This window comes from Gavia stellata, chromosome 22, assembly GCF_030936135.1.
Source record: "Gavia stellata isolate bGavSte3 chromosome 22, bGavSte3.hap2, whole genome shotgun sequence".
Taxonomy (NCBI): domain Eukaryota; kingdom Metazoa; phylum Chordata; class Aves; order Gaviiformes; family Gaviidae; genus Gavia; species Gavia stellata.
The window spans coordinates 13,413,922-13,425,994 of record NC_082615.1 but is presented as its reverse complement, the minus strand read 5'-3'; the positions used below and the strand labels follow the sequence as shown (position 1 = coordinate 13,425,994).

At 47.6% G+C, this 12,073-nt stretch overlaps 1 protein-coding gene across 2 annotated transcripts in view; it reads left to right on the top strand.

The window, feature by feature from the left end:
• Positions 1 to 12,073, top strand: part of RPTOR (regulatory associated protein of MTOR complex 1) — a 161,088-nt gene that overhangs the window by 147,065 nt on the left and 1,950 nt on the right. For both annotated transcript variants that reach the window (XM_059828083.1, XM_059828082.1), the window contains 5 exons: positions 3,801 to 3,907; positions 6,963 to 7,090; positions 7,176 to 7,262; positions 9,877 to 9,993; positions 10,593 to 10,722. In XM_059828083.1, coding sequence (XP_059684066.1) covers positions 3,801 to 3,907; positions 6,963 to 7,090; positions 7,176 to 7,262; positions 9,877 to 9,993; positions 10,593 to 10,722 — 569 coding nt within the window. The remainder of the gene's footprint in view (positions 1 to 3,800; positions 3,908 to 6,962; positions 7,091 to 7,175; positions 7,263 to 9,876; positions 9,994 to 10,592; positions 10,723 to 12,073) is intronic.

Genomic DNA, 12,073 nt, shown 5'->3' with positions numbered 1-12,073 from the left:
AAAGATTCCAAAAAAAAAACCAGAACAAACAAAAAAAACTCCAAACCAACCAAACAAACAAAAAAAACCCCACAAACCTTTAAAAATTTATTTTCCTGAGCTGTGGAAGATTTGTTGCTCATTATCTGAGAACATAACATTCCTTGTGGGAAAATTGTAATCTTAACTAACGATGCATTAGAAGAAGTCTGTTTCTAGGATGCCTGTTTCTGCAAATCATCGGCTTCTGAGCTTACCACAGTTTCACTACTGGCCTTTATCGGGTGGTCGCATTGGTATCACGGCATTCCCCCGTTTACTCCGTTTCTGTAAGTAGGTGGGAGCTTGGCAATAGGGTGGCAGTTAATGCAAAACCTGGCTACGTGGCTCAGGCGCGGAGCTGAGACTGCCTGGGTTTGCAGAGTACGTTACCTTTTTGCCAGAATAAGGCCGTGAAGCATCTTAGATGCCAAACGTGCGAGCCAAAACCCAGCAGGTGAACTGCAGTCTCAGTTGTAACATCCTGGAGAAGGACCTCTGTTAATTAAAAAGGAAATTATAATTAGTGTTAAGTCCCACATTTGCTTCTCATCCCAAAATACTAGGAATTTAACATACAAACACGAGCCAATACTGTATCATTTCCACCACGACAACGTTTGCTCTTACATGGAAATAGTTCAGCTATTTATGTCTCATTTTGTACCGTGAGTGTCATCTTTGAATTTAACATTTCACAGTCAGCGGAAGCCCTCCTTTCCTGTCACACGCTTGTGAACGACTTACGTTGATGTACAAAGGCTTTTGCTCTTTTCAGACACATTTGAATTCTGGTTTTGCATTTCCAGTCCCGTCCTGGGGTCCCCTTTCCCCGTCTCCTTCACCCACTTCTTTGTCAGGGCATCGCCTGGGCTGCAGTGGGAGGGGACCCCCCGGCCCGGGGCTGGTGCTCGGCACAGGCACCACCGCTGCAACCGGGACCCGCCACCATTCCGGGCTGCAGATGGAGCCGGCCCATATCCCAGCGGGAAGGTGCCAGGAATTCTCTTCAGCTGCAGCTTTTATGCAACTATTCTGCTAGTTCTGATGCCTGCGATGTGTGGTGCAATGTGAGCATCCTGCACTCTGAGAGTGCCTAGTCCACCCGCGAGCACCATGCATCAGAAGCAGCAAAAATGGCATTTCTTGTTTTCTTGAGAGAATAAGAAGGCTGACAAAAGAAAGGGAAGATCCCTCGTTATGGGATGATCAAAATGCTGCGCTTGCCTCTTCCAGAGATTATCCCTTACATGGGCTATTTAAGTTCTGTAAGAAAGGCAGGAGCTGCATTGACTGCTTGGAAGACCGTGAGCCACACCATAGGCCAGCGTCATTTCCCTCCTTTCTTTCCACCTGTGGGCTCTGTCAGCTCCTGGTTTGGGGTGAACTCTTGTCCTGTCTATCTGATCGTCTCTCATGAGAGATCTTGGTACCATTTTACATAAAGGGAAATCCCGCTGGAGCTTCTTTCCTCAGTGAAACTTTCCCGAGCCGCCTAGATGGCATCGCTGAACATCCTCAGTGCTTAAATTTCGAACAGCCAAGACAAGCACCAAAACCGCCAGTCATCACTCTGAATTCGCCGTCTCTGTCCCCCTTCACAGCAAAGACACCTGGGACCGCAGCAGGCTGGGGACTCTTGCTACTGATCAGACTGAAGAAAAGCGTTCATTGTCTTCAAACTGGGGAATGTAACTGGAAAATTAGGAGCTTTAAAACTGCCTAAGAGCACATTGCCTACTTAACTCCATCAGCGATGGTAATGGCGATATGTGTCTCAGCCTGCCAGGTTTATCTTGTCACATGGGCCGTAAACAAGATGACAAATGAAAACACTTCAGTGATGTTTATCATCTAAATCACTGCCTGCTTGTTTGCCTCCGATCTCTAGCAGCCCTCCAAGCTGCCAGGCAATCTGAAGTAACAATCAGTTTGACTCGCAAGATAAAGATACAAGCTCTCAGCTTAGCTGAGAGCCCCGAATTTCCTGCAGTGAGATGACGGACTGTCAAGAAACGTCAGTAATCTTTTCAGTGGTATGCGGCAAGATCAGGAAGCAGCTTGGATGCGATGCTTAGGAAGGGGAGATGGGCAAAACCTTTTATCCGGATCTGTGCAAAACAAGGTCATTTCATCACCTTTGAAGAAAACTCGGTGTTTCTAGTATGCCTCTGTCTTTTCCTTTGTGCTCTGTAAAGGTGTTTGGTCTGGTAGAAAGTCCCTATGGCCCTCTGGTGACAAAGAGCGTGTTGGGGTGGGTTTAAATTTCCTGCTGGGGCTAATTCCTAGCAGTAAATGGAGACAAATACACATTTGTACCTTCTGGGCAAGCAAGGTGCGGAGTGGAAATACAGGAATCCCACTGAAGGCGACTGCGAATGCCTCGGAGCGGGAGCCTGCAGCCCTGATGCATTGCGGAGTGCTTTCTGACTCCGGGTTGCAGGCGGTTATAAAATACTTCTCGGCACCGGAGTCTGGGTTTGGCACGGACAAGACAGCGAATGGCTGCTCTGCAAGGCAAGGATGCTGCGTCTGCCTCTGCCCAAGGGAGAGCCCTGCCCGAGGAGATGAAAACAAACAGAAAAACTGGACTTCTTGTCTCATGTAGCCCTCCTGGGGTTTTTTGCTTGTGTTTTTAACGTATGAATAAGAGTCTCCCTGGAAAACCTGTGGATTTGGGGTTGGTCAGCCTTTGCAGCATAAGAAGCAAAAGATAATTGGCATACAGCGCTCCGCTTTAAGCAAAACGTTTCTGTACTGTGGAGGCAGCACACAGGTACAAAGTCCCTTTTAATTAAATGTACAAGAATCATTCCTCAGAGATTTCCCCTGCCAAATCAGGGGTTTCATTGCCAGCTACTTCCCAAGTCCCAATATCTGGTTTGTTCTGATGCTTGTGTGCTCTGTGCTTAGGAGAGCCAGCTCGCTCGATGGCTTTTGGACATCTTATTCCCCCAGCTGGGAAAGGAGGTGACATGCACTTAACTCTTCTCTGGAAACTGCCGGACCGGCAAAGCTGATGAGTTCACGCAGTCCACCAACCTGCCTGTAAGCAGGTGCCCATGTCAGGTGTTTTGGGGATAGAAAATCCCTTGTAATTCTCTTACAGCATGGATGGGACGTTTTTCTAAACTTCACCTAGCAATCAGTTTATGCCCTCAAAGATGAGGAGCAAAAGCTCTCATAAATGTATTTGAGCTAGTGTAATTGCAGCATGTTTCCCTCCTTATCTGTCTGTATGGCAAATTGGTTTTCACTCCTACCAAGCTGTTGAATTCAATATCTCGCTGCAAAGATTTTGCTATTCTGTGTTTAGAAACATCTCCCCTTAGCCACGCACTTCTTTTAGAATGAGGAGTCACGGTAATCCAGAGGCTCTCAGGTCTTTCTGTGTGAGATGTCACTGGTTTAGTCTACCTTAATCGTTGTTTAATCTGATGTTCTCATGAAGTGGTGGATAATTTGCTTGGAAGTCCCCAGCAGCTTGGCAAAGTCCCTGGAAGGCCGTGTTCACCTGCCTGTAGGGGCCATCTGCACCTCGGCTTCTCTAAGCACTTAAGCTACCCAAGGGGTCACAGACGTATTTTGGACTCAAATCCAGGACCAGCTGATTTGGTCCCATTTGGAGGACGTATGGATGTGTGTGTGTGTCATTTTAAATTTCCTCTAATAGCCATAGTTTCTGTAGCATGAGATTATGAAAGCCGGTGCTCTAATTAGTGCAGCTCCGCCGGTGCTGATGTGGAGAGTAATTTGCACGCCCTGCCTGTGTTTTATCTTAGGAGCAGGAATGGTAGTCGACTGGGAACAAGAAACCGGGCTCCTGATGACATCAGGAGATGTGAGGATAATCCGGATCTGGGACACAGATCGGGAGATGAAAGTACAGGTAACATCTGTGTGTTTGTCCCGTTCACCTTTTCCCTCCCAGAACACGTCCCGCGCAGCAAGTTACCCCGAGCGCAGCCAAAGCATCCGAGACCCGTCTGTGAAGAGCTGACAGGTTCTGGAGCTTCTGCTTCCCCGCCTCAGAGTCATGTTACAAGATAAATAAAAATACACGCACACTTGGTGAGCATGTCAGGTCTTTCCTGGAAGCTGCTGCTGTTATTCTGGGTGGTGTGCAGTGGTGTTTGGGAAAGGTGAGGCTGTGAAATGCAGAGGCAGGCACCAGGATGCAGATAGGGGTTTCTATTAGCATATAATTGAGATAGTGTAAAAATTCTTGAGGAAATGTGGTGAGTTGGGTCAGTGATAGAGCATTCTGACTTACTGCTGCCATTTCTGCTTCTCTGGGATGCACACAGAGCTAATTACAGAGCAATGCTGCTCTCGTACCTACCAGCCACAGGTCTGTTTTCAGGAAAGCTGCATCCACACAGAGAGCACTTACGTACCTGCTTGGTCCGCTCCCGAGTCGGGACCCACGTGCTGAGCAGGACGGAAACACAAGCGTTCCCTAAATGTGCACGGGTGACGTGCAGCCAGTGGAGCTGTTGCCGGCTTTGGCCAGTCGGACGTGGGTCAGAAGTTTGCTCCGTGTTGTCTGGCCCGGGTATCAAAGGATGGAGATGCCTGCGAGCCTGCTGGCAGCTCCCTCGGCATCCCGCGTCCCCTGGGGAGCTCTGCGGACCCGCACGCTGGGGCGCCCGGGGGATTTCACATCTCGCCTCTGAAACGAGGCAGCACGAAAGCGTGATTTCAGTTGTACATAGCTTTCTGCGCAGTGTAATGGGGAAAAGGCGCTGCAAGCGTTGATGTCAATCGTCATCAAATGGAAGTTTCTCAGGAATTACTAGGAGAAGCAGCTGGTCTGTGAGAATGGAGTCACCATGCTGGAGAACAAAGGAAGACTAGTTTTCAAAGCTTCTAGAAATTAATTACCCTTGGATGAACATTAATTACGACACTTTGACCCTGCAATGCAGGATAATTAAGCCTATGTTAATCTTAATTACTTTCACGTATTGTTTTTTCAATGTAAATTAGGGAGCAGCAAAATTCAGGAGGTGAAAATTTTTTAAATGATGATGATTAATGATTGCGCTGAAAGTATCTAAAACCACGTTGTTTCTTTTTTAATTGCGAAGAGTGGTTGTGTTGAAATTCAAGTGATTGAAACTTCCTGACTCAGTAACACGGGAAAAGTGAAATTCAGCACAAAGAGCAGCGAAGCTGTGTAATCCAAGCTAATAAAGGTGCCTTCCCGCTCTTTGAACTACAAAAAGTGCACCTCTGGAAGCACTTGGGATGTAGCTGAAGAAGCAAGTACTTCATTTTCACTTCTGCTGATTGTTCCTGCTTCAAAGACAGGATCTGGGTTCAGGCAGTCAGAAGAGCTGCTGCGAACAGCCCTGCGGGTTGGTGCCTCTAGCCTTAGCCGCCTCGCTCGGCTGAGGCTGCGAACGGCAGCTACGGAAGGTGAATGTGCGCAGAAGCGAAATAGGATCAAAGTGTGAAATCAGCTAATGCAGTTCTCACGTGCCTTCTGATCGCTGCCCTGCTTTTTCAGTGCTGCTTAGTTCTTTTTTACCTGTTTTAATGGGAAATGTTTTTCCTCCTAACAGGAGTAGACGTTATTCCAAGTAGACATTATTCTTTTGCTTATAGCGAGTAAGAAGGGGGAAAGTAGCAGCGTTACAGTGCACACTGTGTTCCCAGCACAGCTGTCCTTGCAAGCTCCAGCCTTCTTTTTCCACGTCATTTTTTTAATATACACAGTGTCTGGCATCTAATGAGATAACCTGAGTTTACTTGTCACATGTCCTAAAGCGGGGACTGATAGGCGGCACAGCACTGGCTCGCTTTGTCTCGCGTAAGTGATTCTCCTGTGTTGTAGTCAGGCAGCTCGTTGTGCTGTCTACGGCTTACGTGTGTTCAGGAGCACCAGAGCTGCCTCACCGCCGCCCGCGGCGAAGAGGACGGTCACGCTTAGTCTGCTTAGCTTGGCCCATTTGCACCAACCACGGGGGCTCTGCCGAGGTGTAGTGATGGTCCTGACGATGCAAGGAGGAAGACAGCTAAGTGTTCAAAAAGTAAAATAAAAAATGAAAAGAAACTGAAAGAAATGGACTTCATTAATTGTAACTGGAGCCATTCTGGGTAAAGGGAACTACCTTCTGCTAAAATAATTTTATTGTTTCCAGGGGCCCAATACGTTTTTTGTCTGGCACAGGCAAAAAAAAAAAAAAGGCTTCTTTTACAAGAGGCATTTAAATAGCTTCCTAGAACTTACTTGCATGTTGATTTGATGCGCAAAAAGGGCTCATACCCATGCAAAAAAAGGTACAAAGCTGCCAGGTGATATAACCTGTAGCATACTGTATGTTTGGGGTTGTACGTACATTATGAGTTTCTGCTTTCTACAGATATGTTTGTCTTACATGACTTCTCCAGATACACAGTCCCTCCTGCCATTCCAATGGCACTTACAACTTGTACACAACAAAGGTGGTTTATGGAGAAATAACTCCTCTGGCCATTTGTTCTAACTAATTAGATATTCTTAGTAGGGAATTACATTAACGCCTCCTTCCTAAAATAGACCTTGCCTTCATTTTGGTTTATAAAGCTGAATGATTTGCAAAAGCTGGTTTTGCTGGAATTCCTCCTCCGGCCCTGGCTTTTTGGGTCCGTCTGTGGGACTCGTGGCTCCGACACACGGTGGCGGCAGTGACCGTCATCCCCAGGGTCACCACCCCCTCGTTTGTGGCCGTGTCCGGAGAGCCCGAAGGAAAGCTTCACCCCGAGGCAGTATCACGGCAGTAGTGGCGGGTGGCACCCCTGGTTTGGTTCGGGACTGGTTTGCTGAATGGGGAAAGGAAGAGGAGGAGGACATGGGGCCCGTCTGGTTTAGCTCCTTGACTCTAGTGCCTTCTCTTTGGGGCTCTGGACTTGAGGAGACATCGTGGTCTCAGCTTGGCTTTTGTGTGCTTTCTCCCTAGGATATCCCCACCGGAGCTGACAGCTGTGTGACCAGCCTCTCCTGCGATTCTCATCGGTCGTTGATTGTGGCGGGGCTGGGAGACGGCTCCATCCGCGTCTTCGACAGGAGGATGGCTCTGAGCGAATGGTAACTACCTGCTCTTCCCAGGTTTGGTGGGATCCTCGTGTTTCCTCCTCCTTCCATTCAAAACGTCTCTCTGCTTGTTCCTCAGCCGTGTCATGACCTACCGGGAGCACACGGCCTGGGTGGTGAAAGCATACTTGCAGAAACATCCTGAAGGCAACATCATGAGTGTCAGGTAAAAGAGATTCTGCTGTTTGCGCTGTTTTCTCTTAAACAAGGTTCGCTTTCCTGTTTAAAATCTGCCTCTGGCACTTCAAGAGCTAAGAGGGTAAAGCTCTTCAGTTTGACATTTGCTTCAGTAATGAACTCCTGCTCCAAACTTGGTGGAGAGAAGGCAAAAAGAAATGTGAAGCTTTCCTTGGGAGCCTGTTGGTGGGGTTTGAGAGTAAACGAGAAGGTGTCTTTGCTGAAACCACTATCAGGAGGCGCGTGAGGGAGGAATTGAGTGAACCAGAAACCTAAGCTAGATGTAGTGCATCTTATGGTTGTTCTTTATTGCCAACATCTCCATGGGGTCATTTGAGAGAGAACACGAGAAGGAAGGTTGATGCTGCATCTGTCGGGCATATTGCTGTGCAGGATTACTTTGCTGTCTAGCAATTTTCTACACATAAATCCATTTCTGCTGCCTGGTAAATACTGCAGAGAGAGCAGCATATACTTATTTGGCCATTAAAGAACAGCAGAATAAAATTTATTGTCACAAAGCCACTATTTGCACACAAAGAGGCTCTTTTTCTTGATTACAAAATGAAAACAAAACATAATTTTCTGGGATTCAGAACATTCCTGAGGTGGGGGATGGGCCAGCAAAAATGTATTAAGATTTTCAGAAAGGGGATTATGTGATGCAGCTGCCAGATTTGTCGAGCTCACATATTAGAGTTTTTAATCTTCCTTCCTGTAATCTCCTTCAGCAATCCCGGGGTCAGGCCTGTGCACTTGGCCAGCCTGGGTCTGAAGGCTCGTTTTTCCCCTCTCCTCAGTGCCCTTCTCAGCATGTGGTGCTTCCTCTCGGATTGAAGAGGTGGGAGAAAATGTTGTACTTCAAAAGACAGGTCTGGTCTCATCCCAGAGGAATTTGGTTTGTTGAGACAAGCCACCTTGCTCTCAGTTTCTCCCTCTTCACTCTCCTTCAGTTCACAGCAAGATCCAAGAATAACAAACGTTAGGACGTAGCGAGGTCTTGGTCTGACTACTTCCTGGAAAACCTGAAGGCATTATATCGCTTGTGGAGCAGTTCTCTGAACCTCAGAGAAACTTCTTCTCTGGACCAGAGGCAGGAGTTCGTAGGGCAGGACTGGTGATGCTGAGCCGGATCCTGCGGCTCTCCATTGCCCGGCGCTGGTTCACCACGTGATACTGGGTTCAGCCGCTTTGATCTGTGTGCTAGTGCCGCCACAGTGCTTCCAATTAACCGTCAGGTCTGCTTTTATCGGGCTGACGCCTTCTGAATAACCTGGGGTGGTAGCTTAGCTGTTGTTGCCTGTTATTGCGCAACTGGGATGTGTTTTCCCATGTAGCTCCTCATTGCAGAACTTCCATTTTAAAGCTCTTGCATGGTTTTCCAATGCATTCAGAACCATTTTCAAGTCTTATTAAGGTTCAGAGCTTTAAATGAATTTGCCGTATATTTGATCTCTCTCAAACAATATTTCCATCTAGTCTTTAGGATCTAAATCAACCTCAAGTTTAATTTGTCTTGAATTTAATTATGTGACAGCTGGAGTTGCAGCTTCTTATAATGATATAAGTAATCCTGTATAACAGCCTTTTGATCAGTATTAGATATTCCAGAGGTACAGAAACTAAAGGCAATATGCTGCTTAATGCTTCCATTGTTCTAAACTGTAGAGCGATTCACAGTTGTATGGCCGTCAGTGATTTGGAAAAAACGCTTTAAAAGTTGTGGTGCCAAAAGCCTTACTTCTGCTGCCAGCAGAATACGATCAGATGAGTTGATTTTGAATTTAGTTTCCATTAAGAGAGTTTTCTGTATGTCTTTCTGTACACCAGTCGACCAGTCCTCCTGCAAGGAGCTCAGCAGAGCAGACATGCCATAGCAAAATCCTCGGCCCTCGGTACCAGGGCTGTAGGATGAGCTGCACCCTGTTCACATCTAACAGACGTGATTCTACTGATGCATTTCAGAGAGATCGCTTAACAACAAGATACCATTCGTGTTTGAAAGGTGCTTGATCTACTGAGCACAGTATCTTGCCACTGCCACTATTGCTTTCCCCACCCTCTCTTCCCTGATGAAGTCATTAATAGCATTGACACATCGCCTGAGCATTAGCAGCGTTTGTTACGCCCGGTCCACAGAGTACTTTGGACAGCGAGGACTTGTGCATCTGTGTCCAGACACTTGGCATAATGGATGGTACCAGCAGATCCCATCTGGCTGGAGTTTTCTAATACAATTTCCTACTGTGAAAAGGAGAAGGAATTCGGGTCTGACATGCAGCTTGGTATATTGAGTATGACATAACAGTAAAGGCACTTATACTCAGCAATGAGCTGTAAGCGACAAAAGTAATAATGGATCGCTCCTGAGGGCAGAGGCAGAGCTGTTCGCACAGCACTTAATGAGTTGTGGATGGTACCAAATGTAAGTGACATCAGCGGGAATGCAGCCGTACTGACGGAGAAGGCAAGGGTGCGTGTCTTCTCCATCCTCATTTTCTGAGCGAGGCGGTCAGCTCACAGACAGGCGTACGGCTCCATTTCCTGGGCTTTAGGATCTGGTTTGGGTACAGCCTGACGTTGTGACACTCATGTGTTGGCAGTGTAAATGGAGACGTGCGGTTCTTTGACCCCCGGATGCCGGAGTCCATGAAGGTCCTTCAGATAGTCAAAGGCCTGACGGCCCTTGACATTCACCCCCAAGCCAACCTTTTTGCATGGTAAGTTCTAGTTTCATCTCCTGCATCCCTGGAGTGGACAAAGAGGACAATTTGTCTCTGCAGACATTGTTCATGGGTTTTTGTTGGTTTTGTTGTGTGTTTTAATCTCACCACAAACAGCGCAGCTTCTTTCCTATGTTTGCAGCTCAGGAATTTTATCCCTTGCATGCATTAGTGAAACCTCTGCACTGGTGACTTAGTGACAGTGTACGGTCTTGCACTCCTTTGTCAGATCCCCGTTCAAAGTCAGCATGTGTATTTCGGGGCTCTGAGCGGGGACCAGCAGCTGCTCCACAGCCGCCTGTCCTGGAGGTGGTGGGGGGATCCACTCTCAGTGCGAGTGTGCATCAGCTCTTCATGTTTTCTGTCTCGGTCCTGCAGCGTGACAGGTAACTGTGGTTAAAGCCCTTCTGTAAACCTCTCTGCACTGAGGTTGCCATGGTAGAGTTAAAGTCAGTCTCCCCACTTTTACAAGAACTCACTGCACACTAGCCTGATGAACAGCTCCGTCGACGCAGCTGAAAAGGGGGCTGTAGGCAACAATACCGTTCTTAGCACAGCGTTCTCAGTGACACCCTGTTCTCTTGATTCCCTTCCAGTGGCTCAATGAATCAGTTCACTGCAATCTACAATGGAAATGGGGAGCTGATCAACAATATCAAATACTACGATGGTTTTATGGGACAAAGAGTTGGAGCCATCAGCTGCCTGGCTTTCCATCCTCACTGGGTCTGTATTCTCTCTTTTTGGATTTTGGAATTTGCATTTCTTTGTTAATGTCCGTGTTGGAAGAGAGAAAGGCGCAGAGACTCCTCTAGCACGGAGAGGTGCTGCCCCAGCCTAGGCTTCTGAGGACGCTTTGAGCGTGACTCTCAGCCCCAGTCCTTCAGTGCTTGTCCTCCAGGCTGTGCCTGTTCCAGACAACCACGCTGGTGCCGCTGGTTTATGATGTGCACCTATGACTAGAACAGGACTCGCAACGGCTGAGCCCTTTTTACTTGCAGATCGACTTGATATCCTGTTCCCCTTTCTTTCTGTCACTCTGGGACTGCAGCCTGGCTTAGCTCTCTAGTTCTTGCCACAGAAGTTGTCCGAGGTGAATCTGCCTGGAGCTGACTGGAGAGGTGCAGTCTCTCACTTCCAGCACGCAGAATTTTACGTGCTTATTTATTCCGTGCCTCTTCTCTTGCAGATGGTAGGCTCACCCCTCTGCCTCTGGGGCTGCTTTTACACCACCTTACATAAGGCTTTAGGAAGACCTAATGCTGTGTGGTAGAAAAGCTGCATGTCAGAAAAATGAGAGAACTGCAAAAATTCAAGGCATAAGCTGATAAAGTCTAGAATTAATCAGAGTAAAAAGGAAATTTCAGAATATGTCACCACTGAGGTGGCTCTGCAGTAGTTGTTAGAGAGAGAATCTGGTTGCTACTTAATTAGGAGGCAGGTGCCCATCTGCATTACGGACTTCTGCTCACCCGGAGACGGGAATAAATGAAGGAGGTTGAAAGCCGAAGAAAACAATGTGAATGGATAGGAAAAACAGGAGGAGGTTAAAGAAGGCGTTTAAACAGAGTCTTGTTTTAGAAACCTGCAGATCAGAACACAGATATTTAATACGTAAGGGGAGGGAGCAGCGGGGATGATAAAGGGCCTGGCGGAGAGGAGGGAAGAGCTGTGCTGTCCTGTGGTTTGGTGTTAGCTGGCAGGGAGAGAGGGAGGCAGTTTTCCTGCCTCGGTTACGTGCGTTTTGCATCCTGAAGACAGCAAGGTTAAGGGAAAGCTCATCCCCTCCTGGGTTTTGCAGGGTCGCTTTGCACAAAGCTGAACAGCAGTTTTGCTGTCCTGCACTTTGGGGGCAGAGAAAGAAGTGGCTGATCACTGGACATGTTTTGCTCTTTAAAGCAGCAAACAAAGCAAGCCCTGTCCAGCCCGGGTCTCCACGGCTGGGGCTGTTCCGGGGCCTCTCAGTGGAGGGAATGCTGATTTTCAGTCCAGGCGACTGTTCCTAACTAGCAGATTTGCAGTCATTTACAAAAATTATGTTAGTGGTTGGCAACCAATAGTCGCCATAATTTTTCCC